This window comes from Schistocerca cancellata, chromosome 3 (genome assembly GCF_023864275.1).
Source record: "Schistocerca cancellata isolate TAMUIC-IGC-003103 chromosome 3, iqSchCanc2.1, whole genome shotgun sequence".
NCBI classification, from domain to species: domain Eukaryota; kingdom Metazoa; phylum Arthropoda; class Insecta; order Orthoptera; family Acrididae; genus Schistocerca; species Schistocerca cancellata.
The window spans coordinates 741376983-741390052 of NC_064628.1; the positions used below are offsets into that span (position 1 = coordinate 741376983).

Genomic DNA, 13070 nt, shown 5'->3' on the forward strand with positions numbered 1-13070 from the left:
CGTATGAGCACAAAGGTGACCACGACTCAGAATATGTCCGAGATGCCCAGCCTTATTCCAAAGTAACTGGTATCCCGACTGTTGGAACCACTTACTTGGCCACTCATACGTTGCCCGTGGTTCATGAACTAGAACATGACTACAGGAACCCACACCATGAACCACAAGTTTTAAGTCACAAATAAATAAATAAGTAAATCTGATCTCTGCATCAAACTTGATATGTGCAACAAACAGTTACTTTAAATTTAGCAAGAATAATCTCTTCTACTTTTTAATTTTTTTGGCATCAATTCTTAAAGGTACACAATTCTTTATGCCAGGCCAAAGTTAGAAAAAAAACTGATTGTGCTGTTTTTTATTTCCTGAGAAAAAGCACTGCCTGTCTTATCCTTTGGTATTGACTGAAACAATCTGCCTACTCACCATTGTTATCACTTGATTCATTTTACATGTTGCGTAGGTTTCTGAATCTCATACACTCACTTTCTTAACCTTCAGTGGTGACGCCCAAAACAAGTTAAGCATTAACTTTTATGTATCAGCATTCATTTTGACATCTTCATCTTCCTTGTCAGATGAAGATGATTGTGAAACATGCACCAACTTTATGTTCAGTTTTTTGTGACACAGTGTGCAAAACTTTAAGCTAAAGGCAACAGTATCGGAAAACTTACCAGCTGCAGTGGTTTTCCAGCATCAAACCTTATTGAACATGTGTGGTAACTGTGGTCTTCAATCCGAAAACTCGATTGACTGGTTTGCTGCACTTCTCGATGCTACTCTGTTCAGTGCAATTCTTCGAATAATTAATGCAAGTTACGTTGTACTGAATTTGCTTCCTGTATTCATCTCTTGGTGTCCCTCTACAGTTTATAGGTTCAACACTTCGTTCCAATAATAAATTGGTGATCCCTTGCTGTCTCAGAATGTGTCGAATCAACTGATCCCTGCTTCTAGTCAGATTTTGCCTCAAATTTGTCTCCCCCCAATTCAGTTGAGTACATCCTGATTAGTTATGTAATCTACCATTTAGTTATCAGCATTCTTCCGTAGCACGACATTTCAAAAGCTTTTGTTTTGTTTTGTGTGAACTATGTATTGACCATGTTTGTCTTTTATACATGGCTGCACTCTGCCAAATACTTTCAGAAAAGCCTTCCTAACACTTAAATGTATTATTGATATCAACAAATTTCTTTTCTTCAGAAAAGCTTTTCTTGCCATTGCCACTCTATACATTTTGTATCCTCTCTACTTCAGCCATTATCAGTTTTTTGCTGCCTGAGTAACAAAACTCATCCACTCCTTTAAGTCTCTCATTCCCCAATCTAATTCCCTCAGCATCACCTGATTTAATTCGATTGCTTTCCAGTATTCCAGTTTTGCTTTTGCTTATGTTCATCTGATGTGTTCCTCTCGGGACACCTTCCATTCCATTCAACTGATCTTCCAAGTCCCCTGCTGTCTCTGACAGAATTACATTGTCATCAGCAAGCCTTAAAGTTTTTATTTCTTTTCCTTGATCTTTAATTCCTACTCCAAATTTTTCTATGGCTTCTCATTGTACAGATTGAATAACTTCAGTGATAGGCTACAACCCTGTCTCATACCCTTCTCAAACAGTTTCCCTTTCATGTCCCTTGACTGACATCTGGTTTCTCTATATACAAGTTGCAAATAGCCTTTTGTCCCCCCTCCCCCCCCTCCTAGGGCCTACTTCCATCCAGGCGCATCTGATCTAGTGCGGACTTCAGATTGAGCATGTAACATAGTGCAGACTGAAAATGGAGCAGCTAAGTGCCTAACACCATCCAGGCACAAATACTGGACCTGATCCACAAAAGGACCGTTCTCAGATCATCTGAATAAGACATTGAGTCACTCTGTTGAAATATCATGTGAGAATGACGAGTCCAACTGGTGGAATACTTGATTATTCATGTCACCTCAAGTAATGCATATCAAGAAATAAATTCTGTAAATGTTGGAATCTACATACCGAATTTTAACAAAACCTGAGGGGGGAAGGAGAGAGCAGTTCAGTATTACAGTCTGAGTGCTTGACTGCGGGCACAGATTAGTAAGGCTGGACAGACAATTCACACTTAAGTTGTCAGAGTGCTAGTCTCTAGCCTATGCAATCATACTGTTTTGGTCAAGTGCTGATGATTGGGTGGCAAAATGGCTTGTATACGCCTTGAACATGTGTAATAGGTAGGGACTGGAAAATGTGGTATATATTTTTTGGTAAGTTCGCTTCTATTTCTGATGAAATTTGCATTTACTTTTTGTTTGTAAATGATTAGATGCGCAAATTTCAAAGGTTGTCATGCTGCATGAGTGAAGACAAACAATGCCTTAGTTCGTTGAATCTGACTGTTAAAAAAAATTTTTGATTGGGAACTTTTATACTGGAATGTTTGCTTTTGCAAAAACTTTCACCTTTTTCTTCCACAATGGCATTTGCTTTCTTCACTTGGCTGTATTTAAGCTTAAAAAAATGATTGTTCTATTGAAAAGCAGCAGCATTTTCCTCACTCTTCAGTGTAGAAGTAGAACCGAATGTACGGTAACTCTTAGTCGAAAAACCTTGCAGATTTTGTTTTCAGTTGCTATAGCGCAGATTGTGAGCAATATAGGCTGTAGTGGCAGATGGCCCCGAGCGTAAACTAACTATTAATTTTGACTGCCAGAGGGGAGATGAGTGGTGCGTGGAAACAAGCCCCACTTCCCTCTTGCAGGCCAGCAGCTTACGTCAGAACTGATGTGTTGCCATAGGGATTGCTGATCTCTTCTGTCGTCGTAAGGATCACAGTCGAAATCCATGATGGACTAGGATTAGTCGCTTCACATATTTCGGAATAAGAGAAGAAAAGAATGTGTGACAAACAACACAAAACTATCGGGAATGGTTACTGCGCGATAGCTTGTTGAGATTAGCAGAGTATGGTTAACGACGTAGTTCAGGCCTGATCACTAGCGGTATTCGATGCAAACACAGTTCAAAACATCCTCCACCTAATTTGTCATGTTAAAACTGTCCGCCTTATATCATCTTTTGAGCTTTAGTTAGCAAACAAATGTATGTATTTCTTAGTTATAAAATTCTAGGTCCCATGGCTGATTAGTTGTCTCTTAAATAAATCATGCAGCCGCTCACAATTGGCATGACATTAGATCATTGAGCACATTGGGTTGCCTATACTACTTGTACCTGTTGACAGCCGATATGATGGGTGCCTGTGCACCATGAGGCTGCGTTGGATCTGCTTTTTATATAATGTGTAGAAGTTCAAGAAGAAATTTTAATTTAAATTCCTTAAATGAAACACACCAGTGACAGCCAGTGATTTAACCACTTTTAAAGTAAATTGTTCCCCTAAATCTCAGAATGCATTGGAGTCTTTCCATTGGCATCAACGTCCTTTTCACCTTGGAGGCTATTAGTGACAATGTATATGATTGTTTGGAGTATGAGGGTTGCAAGCTGAAGACTGATGCTGTTAACTCGTAGTGTATACTTGTTGAAAGGAAAGTTAAAGCAGGGTGGAAGTCGTAGGTAGTGTGTATCTTGTGGCGCACCAAATAAAATTAAGAGTGCTCATGCACAACAGACGTACTGTGAAGTGTCTAACAATAATGTTGATGAGATATAACGTTTTAACCTACCATCCAGTGGCGGAGCAAAAGGGGAAGGGGGAGGTGTTAGGGGGTCTATCATCCCTTGGGTGTCACTTGCAGAAGGGCGCCAAATGATCTCCACAAGATTTTTCAGAAAATGTGGTGTTAGAGTAAATTCTGTATATTATATCACAGATGTGTGTTTCTGGAGAGGGCACAGCAAAGAGTGTTGTACAGCAGGTGCTGTGAGGGGATGGCAGTAAAGTGTTGTGCCAAGGGCACCGATTTTTTTGGGGGGGGGGGGTCAGTTATGTTTGCTACGCCATTGGTACCATCCTTTCAGGCAAATGACACTTTGCCACAGAGATTCTGTAATTTCGTTGTTATTGATGAGACCAAGCTTTCAGACATTGTGATTTGAGTTGATAGTCTGGACTCATTAACACTTTGTGACCTTTACCTTTTGTTGTGTCCATGATGTGGAATCCCTAGCATTTTCAGTCTTTCATTATCATAATTATGTTTGCAAAAATATAAACATCTTGGGGGAAAATTCTTCTTCGAAATAAAAGCAAAATCAATAATATTTGTTCTAAGTACTGCGTACAGACTTCATTTAAATTTGGCTGAAAATTTCAAATTTAGAAAGCCTATGCAAGAACTTAATTGCTGCATTGTCAGGTAAAAGTATAACTTCCAATAGAATAAATGTATGTTTTGTTCATTTTTCAGCTTTTTAATTGCCTGTTTAGTTGAATAATGCTAACTACATATAATGAAAGGTATTCTACCCTCTGCTGAGAGGCTGAGGCTACTGGAAAGACGCAAGAAAGATCCATATATGCTAGGTTTTCGAAAATAATTGTATGTATAAATATTAAAAACTATTAATTCGGTATGAGAGGGCAGTAAAAGTCTGACAAATGTGATGTATACCAAATACAAGTAGAATCTAAAACTTTGAAGAAAAAAGAAAAGCCTGGCAGTGGGAATGATCAGAGTGTAGGATAGTTGTAATATTGTTTGGGTCCTAAGTTTTAAAGAGTCATTCTGCCAATATAGGAAGAATAGCAATTTCTGCTCAACACATCTCAGAAATTGAATGGGAATTGAAGCAATGTTCCAGCTACCAATACTTTTCAAGGGTAGTCATTGAACAAAATACCCTAATTTTGTTTTCAGAAGGGAAACCTGGTGTTGCAAGACAGTGAAGTTTGTAAGAGTGATTTCTAATGGACCGCTTCTTAAAGAAACCACACGAGTGAGCACCAGTGGGCTTCAGTATATATGTATAAACGATATTGCTGGTGTGAGCTGATCCCTTACTTGCCCAATATGATAAAAAACTAGTGGTACGAAGATACAGGAATTTGTACAAAAGTTGGTGGGTAGTACTTCATACGTGGAAATTATTCTTGAGAAATATGTTGGAAGGAGTGAGATTTATTGTGAAATATTTTCTGCTTTTAGCTTTCACTTCATTGTACAGGGTGCGGTAAATAAAAGTGGCCTGGAGAACAGTTGCAGGGTACAAGGAAACATAGCAGAGGAAAGGAAAAACAGCACTAACCTGACTGTAGCAGATTTTGAAAGAGGCCACCATTCAACTCTTGGCACTTTTGTGCCCTCGTCAGCAGGCGGATTCAAGCTGGAGTGCTGCAGTCTCATCCGAAATGTTCTGGTGCAGCTCTTGAAGACAATGAGGATTGTTGAGATATACCTTAGATGTGCAGGCTCCCCACATACACTAATCAACACTTATCAGGTGACCTGAGTGGTCAGCTAGAGCTGCAACGAGAGTGACCTCTGTTAACAAATCTCTTGAGTGTGAAGATTATGTTAATGTTCTCCAGGGTTCGTCTGGTTATATGGGCAGTTGCCCCATCCTCTTGGAAATAACGGGGTGTGGTTATATGCATAAATTCACACACAATCATATCCATTCATCTGGGCCACTTTTATTTGCCCTATCCTGGATATAGAGGGACAAGTTCGTGACACAATTTGAGAGAAATTTAGAGAACATCACGTCACATAAGGTACACAAATAGAAATTCAAGGATACTAACAACAAATAAAATAGCTGGCAGGTTTTGTGTGTGTGTGTGTGTGTGTGTGTGTGTGTGTGTGTGTGTGTGTGCGTGCGTGCGTGCGTGCGTGCACCAGTGGGCGCGTGTGTGTGTGTGTGTGTGTGTGTGTGTGTGTGTGTGTGGGGTGGGGGGGCGGGGGGGGGGGGGGGGAGGGGAAATTTGAAGGTGAAGCGAGTACGTGCATCATTATCAGCAAGCAAGGCAAAACAGTACAGCCCCTACTTCTCTGTTACGTCAGTGTTAAGATAATATGTGCAAAAAGGAGACATATCTAAACTGATTGTCAGTGGAAGCAATGAGTAACACCAGCAGTTTTATGTGCCCAAATTGTTGCCTTAGGTAATACAATTTTTTTCCCAAATGGCCTTTCTGTTAGCAAGGTATTAAAAGTTCCATCGCATATTCTTCAAAACACACATAATTTCATTATAATTTGTACTTTTGATTCGTAGAAATGTAGCAGTTGTTTTAGAAAGAAAAATTTGTAACCGTTTGACTGAGAATATGTACTTTGCAGTCTGATCCACAGTCACAACAGCTAATCCAGAAACTTCACATGGAGCTGAGGGGAGCTGTTGGTGGTAAATACAATAGTCAAGCGTTCCAGATCAGTTCTATGAGGCTGGATCCAAAACAGCTAATATTTAATCCACCAGGTAAGTGCATATATTCTGTTGGTGTAAGCATTCATAAAACTGATCAAATATAGCATCACAAAAGGTGATATAAACATTCTTTGGATTTACTCTGAAGAGCCAGAATATTATGGCCACTGAGCAACTATCGATTTAAACACGTCCAGGTGATAGCAGCATCACCTGGTGTGGAATGACTGTTAGTCAGACACACACGTAATGCATGTAATATCAGTGAGCATGCTGTCCATGTGTAGAATGGAGGTGGCACACAATCTATCTGTTTGACTGAGGGCAGATTGTGATGGCTCAGTCGCACGAATGTCGGCTGTTCTAGGAGTGCTGCAGTGAATGTCTTCAAAACATGGAAAAACCAAGGTGAAACCATTTTCTGACATTGTGGGGTTGCGCGGCCAACTTTTCTTTACAGATGTCGGACATCATAGGTGAGGCAGAGTGGTAGAACAGGACGCATGGTGAACTGTGGTGGAAGTAACATCAAACTTTAATGCTGAGCGGAATACAAGTGTGTCAGAACACACAGTGCACCGAACACTCCTAACAATGGGCCTCCACAGCTGACAAGTCTTTCATGTTCCAATGTTAATACCACGACTTCGCCAACTAGGACTGAAATGGGCACGTGACCATCAGCACTGGATGTTGTCGCAGTGGCAGTGTGTTGCATGGTCTTATGAATCCTGATACCTTCGTCAATGCACCGATGGGAGGGCGCGAATCCGTCTTGTTCCAGAGGAACAGCTCCTTGACATGTGTACTGCGGGACAGGGACAAGCTGGTGGTGGCTCCTTTATGCTTTGGGACAATTCACGTGGGCATCCGTGGGTCCAGTAGAGCTCGCACAAGGCATAATGAAGGACAAGGAGTTTTGTACACTGGTTGGAGACTACATACACCGCTTCATGACGATCATGTTTCCTGATGGCAGTGGCATTTTTCAGCTAGATAATGCACCCTGTTACAAGGCCAGAAGTGTGATGGAGTGGTTCGAGGAACACAATGGTGAGTTCCAGTTGTTTTGCTGGTCCCCCAACTCGCCAGATCTGAATCCGAATGAAACATCTGGGATATCATTGCACATGGCATCAGAGCTCGTCATCCCCCCCCCCCCCCCCCCAAAATTTACGGGAATTAGGTGACTTGCGTGTGCAGATGTGGTGCCAACTCCCTCCAGTGACCTACCAAGGCCTCATTGCTTCCATGCCATGACTCGTTGCTGCTGTTATCCATGCCAAAGGTGGACATACCGGCTATTAGGTAAGTGGTTGTAATGTTCTGGCTGACAAGTGTAGATTTCATTTTGTGGTGTACATTCAGAGTTAGTTCTGTAGTATGCTTTATTAGGTGAGATGTTAGGAAAGTTAAAAGATATATTAGAAGTACACTTCAGTGTAAAGTATTTTAATTGAGACAAATATTTTTGGCCCATAACAAATTACTTATTGAAATTTTTTGCTTAGTTAAACTTTCTGTCTTGCATGCAGTTACTGCTGCAAAGTTGTGTGGGCCATAATAGTTAGAGATGTATGGCACACACAAATTTGACTGTTCTGTAACAGTTTATGACTTGTCAGATAAACAATGTTACATGCACGACATCTTTCTTTAAATATGGAAACTACTTTCTTCGTTGTTCTTGTTTGCACATTCAGTATCTTATTTGATCTGGATTTTTTTCCTCTGCATACAACTTTCAGAAGAATGATATCATTGTAGATTTGGCCTACCATGACTGGGAATATTAATTGACACATACAAGTAATATTAACCAGTCACTGTTCGTATTTTTCATGTGTTCGAGATACGTAACTTAGTGTTAATTTGTAATGGTTCTGCAGCACCCCACGAAGCCACAAAGCTTGTTTTGTAGAAAATTGTACATTTTCAGTAAAATCATCTGGCTGCAAATTGAAGAAAATATGAACCTACTGAATTATTTATTTATTGGAAGAGTGCCATTCGATATATACCAGGAAGATAAAATTTTGGGTTTAGCAAATCCAATTTTCTCTTTTTAAGCTGTTCTTAAGAAATTTGTTAGCCCATTGTAAGAAATATGTTGTAATCGGAAGGGGAGGGGGGAAGAGTTTACTTTCAACTGTAGTTTCACTTTTGCCAGCATGTACTTCTGATTCAAAATGTCTACTATGCACAAGAAAGGAAACAGTCACATTTTTGTGTTCCAAGATTTTTTCTTCTTTTCCAGGTGGAAACTTGTGGTCAGTGGGTGGAAAGGCAGACGGCAGTTTCGATGCACATGCTGTTTATGCTGGTGATAACGCTGTTAGTAGTGGCAGTCGGAATTGGGGTGGTGTGACACCCCTTGCTACTGAAGGTGTCCGCACTGCATTAGCAACTTTGTTTAGTCGTCATGGGTTGTCAGGTGCTGCTGGAATACTCATGAAATCTATGGCCAAGGACTCAGGTACAGTACCCCCTCAGTCTCGAACATTTCATCCAGGTTTTAGTGAGTCAGAACAGGGTCATCCCATCGCTACAACGTACAGTGCAGATATAAGTGGTGATACAGGAAACCTTCATACAGACAGTTTGCGAAATGTGGGTTCAAATGTTCCTGGGAGAGGTAGAAGTCGTGGAGGTAGGGGTATGTATCGTGGTGGTCCCAGAGGGTCAGTAATTCGTAGCCCTCAAGACTCCCACACTCCTGTATTTACAACGCCGCCGCCACCTTTACACAGGCCTCCTCTGCCCTGGGGTACAGGTCGAGGAGCACCTTTCCCATGGAGAGGACCACATCCAGGAAGATAGTATCGGAGAAATTCCCGAGTGGTTCTTGGGGTAAAAGCTCGGACATATCAGGTTTTCTGTACTTGAAATGTGTGGAATTCACTGACATAGAAGATATTACATAGCTATTTTTATCAGATGGTGATGCTAATGCTCATTTTTCATTAATTCCTTGGTGCTATCAGTATTTTATGTGGAGTCTCTGACTTCCCTTTTGTATTGCAGGAATGTGTGGTATGTAGCACATTGTCTGGTTAAGATTTGCCATAATTCAGTTTCATTAATATTATTCTTACCCATCACAGAAACGTAGAATGGTAATCATACCCTGGAAACAAAGGCTGTGTTTGTTAGTGTACTAGTACAAATATGATTTGTAGTTTTCATCAGATGTGTAATGTCTCATCTTCCAGTCACCATTCATAACACTGAAGGTGTGGCTTCATAGAATACATTGGAAAGCTTATTAAAACCCAGAACTTACATTGTGATAAACAGTGTCACATCATTGAAATGTATATTTTGTGATTATTGTTCAAATATAACGAATTGATTCGTAGAGCAGTTGGCATTGCTAATATTTTTGTTCCATTTTGATCATCACTTGTGTCGCCGTGCCTTACTTTTTCTTTATGATTTTAAATCATGAAAGTGACTTGTTATCACACTTGCCCTTCAGTTGCTCGAAGGCTAGCATTACTCCTGAATATGATAAGTGTACTTAGTTTCTGCTATATAACATGCATCTTTATTTATGGCCGATGTTTGATCTTTTATTATAATTTCTTGTTTACATTAAATTGTCTCAGCTTTTCTTGGGTACAGGAAGTAGCAGTGAGTACTTCTTCCTCTGTCATATTTTTTAGTAGTCTGTTCAAAAAAAACAGAGGGAGAGCTATGCTGCAATACACTTTCTATGTTAGCTGGAAAGTTCATATTTGTTTTATTGTTATTTTCATAATGGTAATGGAGTTTGTGCTAAGCATTCTCTGTAGCGAACTGAATGTTTTATATGGTTGTGGCCACATACAATAGTCCAGTCCCTGCCTTTGGTGGTCTACAAATGACGATTGATGTAGTTGAGGTTCATGATACTGAATCATGTAAGTTAAAAATATTGCTCTTTCAGATCCGTCAAACAGTCTTTGGATACATATTGTTTGGCAACAAGAGCATTATTCTTATTTGTCTACCAAAGATGAACTGTTGTGTTGATTCACTATATAGTGTGTATACAAGATGCTGATGTGTAAATATATTGTCAGGTGATTATACATCTGATATTTGTCAGCAGATTGTGGACTTAATCTGGTACCAACAGATTTGTACAGTGTACACATTAAGAAAGTTGTTTAATATTATATGTTATATGTTTCTCTTCCTTTTATACCTTTTTTAATGATATGCTTAATTTTTTAAGCAAATCATAGATGTAAAGTGTATATATCATATTGAATGTGACAGTAAGTCATAAATGCATTCCAGTTAAAATTTTGAGAAATGCTGTTTGTGCCTTGTGCAACATTTTTGAGAAATATTCGAATACTGGATATAAGTGAGCGATAAAAATAAACTATTATTTATTTCATCAAGGCTCAGTAAATGTTGCCTTGTTGCTTTGTAATATAAAATTTAATAAATAAATACAATTTAATGTTCTGTATAGTACAAATCCAATGTTGTTATTTGTATAGTAGGCATAGCAGTGTTTTTGTTGAATTTACTGCATGTTTGTGTTGCCCTGTAAACCCTGTTCCTTGTTAATAAAGGTTTCATTTCCATTTTTAAACATGTTTTGTCAGTGCGTATGCTTGGTTAGTTTTTATAGAGAAGAAAAGAGAGTCTGACTAATGTGTCCATTTTGATATTTGCCAAAAATGGAAAGGAAATCTAATTATCATTGTTAGGCTACTGTGATTTTGATCTTCCACTTGAGTGGTGGATGTAAGAGGTCATTGGTGTCATTGATGTGTTTTGCGTAAGTACTGAAGAATCAGTAGTTATTGACTACCACTGGCAATCAGCATTGCTTGCGCTCCCCCCTCCTCCTTGCAAAAAAATTGTCTTAAGTTTTTAAACTCCCCCCTCCCCCCCAAATAAATAAATAAATAGAGTGAATATCCATAATGTGTGCTGCAGAATTCCTGCTTTCTCATAAAAAGCTTTATTATATTTCAAATTTCTTCAACAGTAGGGATGGCATTTGATTGTGTAACATGCAGGTGTGAGCTTGGGAATGTAGCGTGTATCTCAGCTACATAAATGATGGTGTAATATATTAAACAAGTAACACAGTTCTTTACTTTGTGAAATGAATAGGATTCTATTTTATCCACAGGAAAATAATTTGATTGGTCAGTTGTTGACAAACTATATCAAATCTCAACAGTGATTTTATAATGTATGTAAGGTACTGTATTTATTTGTTTTTTAAGTGTGGAGAAGAAATATTTGTTTGTTTTTTAACAAACAACTTTTCCATTAAACCATTCATACTTTGCATGTAGTTAGTAATTCTTTCTCTGTCAGCAGTACTTGTGCTATTCATCTTCTGTCACTGACATTTCATTCTAAAACTAGGAGAAAGTATTATGCACCTGCGGAATAAAATTAAACCATGAAAGGAAGGTTTGTAAATCGCGTAATGTTTCACTTAAATAATCAGAACTCTATTACCAACAGGAACATAATGTTTGAATAACTTAGCTCATAACTGTGTTGGTACCAGATACAATCCAAGCATAGTGCAAAATTTTCACTAGCAGTGCTAGCCATGGTACAATTGGATGCCTTTCTTGCGCACTTTTCGTCAAATGTAGGCAGTTTTTCGTATATTGTGATCATGCATTAATTTTTCAAAAATCATTGCCATTTGTATTTTTTTAAATTGTTGGTGCATTTCTGCTTTTGTAGTTATGTTCAGAAGATGGTGGAAGGGCCTCACCTTGCAAAAAGTTTTGTTTGAACAACTTCAGTTTTATCAGTAATGGGGGAAACGGCTTGAGTGGGGATGAGTGTGTCAGTTTTACACAGAGCAAGTCTTATTTCAATATATGGATGGCCATGATGACTCATCATTTTTATTCAAGTGATGAGTACACATCGAGAATTATGAAAGGCAACTTCTTGGTGGATTGGTGTTTTGTAGACATGAATTACATCCCATTTATTGACAAATTTATACCAGTAATTCACACACAATAATTTTTGTGTGTCCCAATGTTTAATGTCAAAAATGATGTAGGCATTTTTCAGTGAATTACTTGCAGCGATAGCGATTTCAAAATATGACAGTGGAACTGATCACATTTTGTTACTTTCTTTGAGTTAGTGTGTAGATTTCAAGTACACTGCTGACTAGAAAAAAGGCAGTATCCAGAGAACTTGGTCAGTTGTCAATGTACGCATTATTGGGAGATATGTACACGATTTAGATTACAATCCTTTGCGACAGGTAGAATGGCCACCAGAGTGCATTACTGTTGTTACCAGGTGTGTTAGGATACATAAGGGGAGTGAACATCGATAGATACTGAGTGCTGCTGTGAAAGATATGAATATGCCATGTACTCATTGGAGACCTTCAGTGAGGATGAGTGTGTAAATTTTACAGAGAGCAGTTCTTTCTTCAAAATATTGGTTGGCCATGATGGCTCATCACTTTTTATTAAAGTGAAAACTGAGCAGAGTTGGAAAGGTGTCTCATCGTAGGTATCTGTTTGGCCAGCTGATTGAAATGTGCAATTCCAGATTTATGGAGCATTCTGAAGTGACAGTGACACAATGTAGGACTGCATGGGAACGTTGTAACACTCATACTGCTTGTCGAACACGTCTAACCACCCCAAGTGAGGTTTGCTATATTTTGCATCAAGCCCATCATAACTTGTGTACATGTAAGTGCGTGTCATCCGAGAACTAATAATGGTCTCCCTACAACATTCTGTGTTGT

The 13070-nt window shown here is 39.0% G+C and overlaps 1 protein-coding gene across 7 annotated transcripts in view; it reads left to right on the forward strand.

Annotated features, from left to right (window-relative positions):
• LOC126175748 (cyclin-dependent kinase 12) overlaps positions 1–13070 on the forward strand; it is a 179395-nt gene that overhangs the window by 60346 nt on the left and 105979 nt on the right. For 5 of the 7 annotated variants that reach the window (XM_049922711.1, XM_049922710.1, XM_049922712.1 and 2 more), the window contains exons 12-13: positions 6232–6370; positions 8577–8795. In XM_049922711.1, the coding sequence (XP_049778668.1) occupies positions 6232–6370; positions 8577–8795 (358 nt within the window). Of the gene's footprint in view, positions 1–6231; positions 6371–8576; positions 10008–13070 lie in introns of those variants that run through there. The other 2 variants (XM_049922708.1, XM_049922709.1) reach the window with 1 other exon arrangement.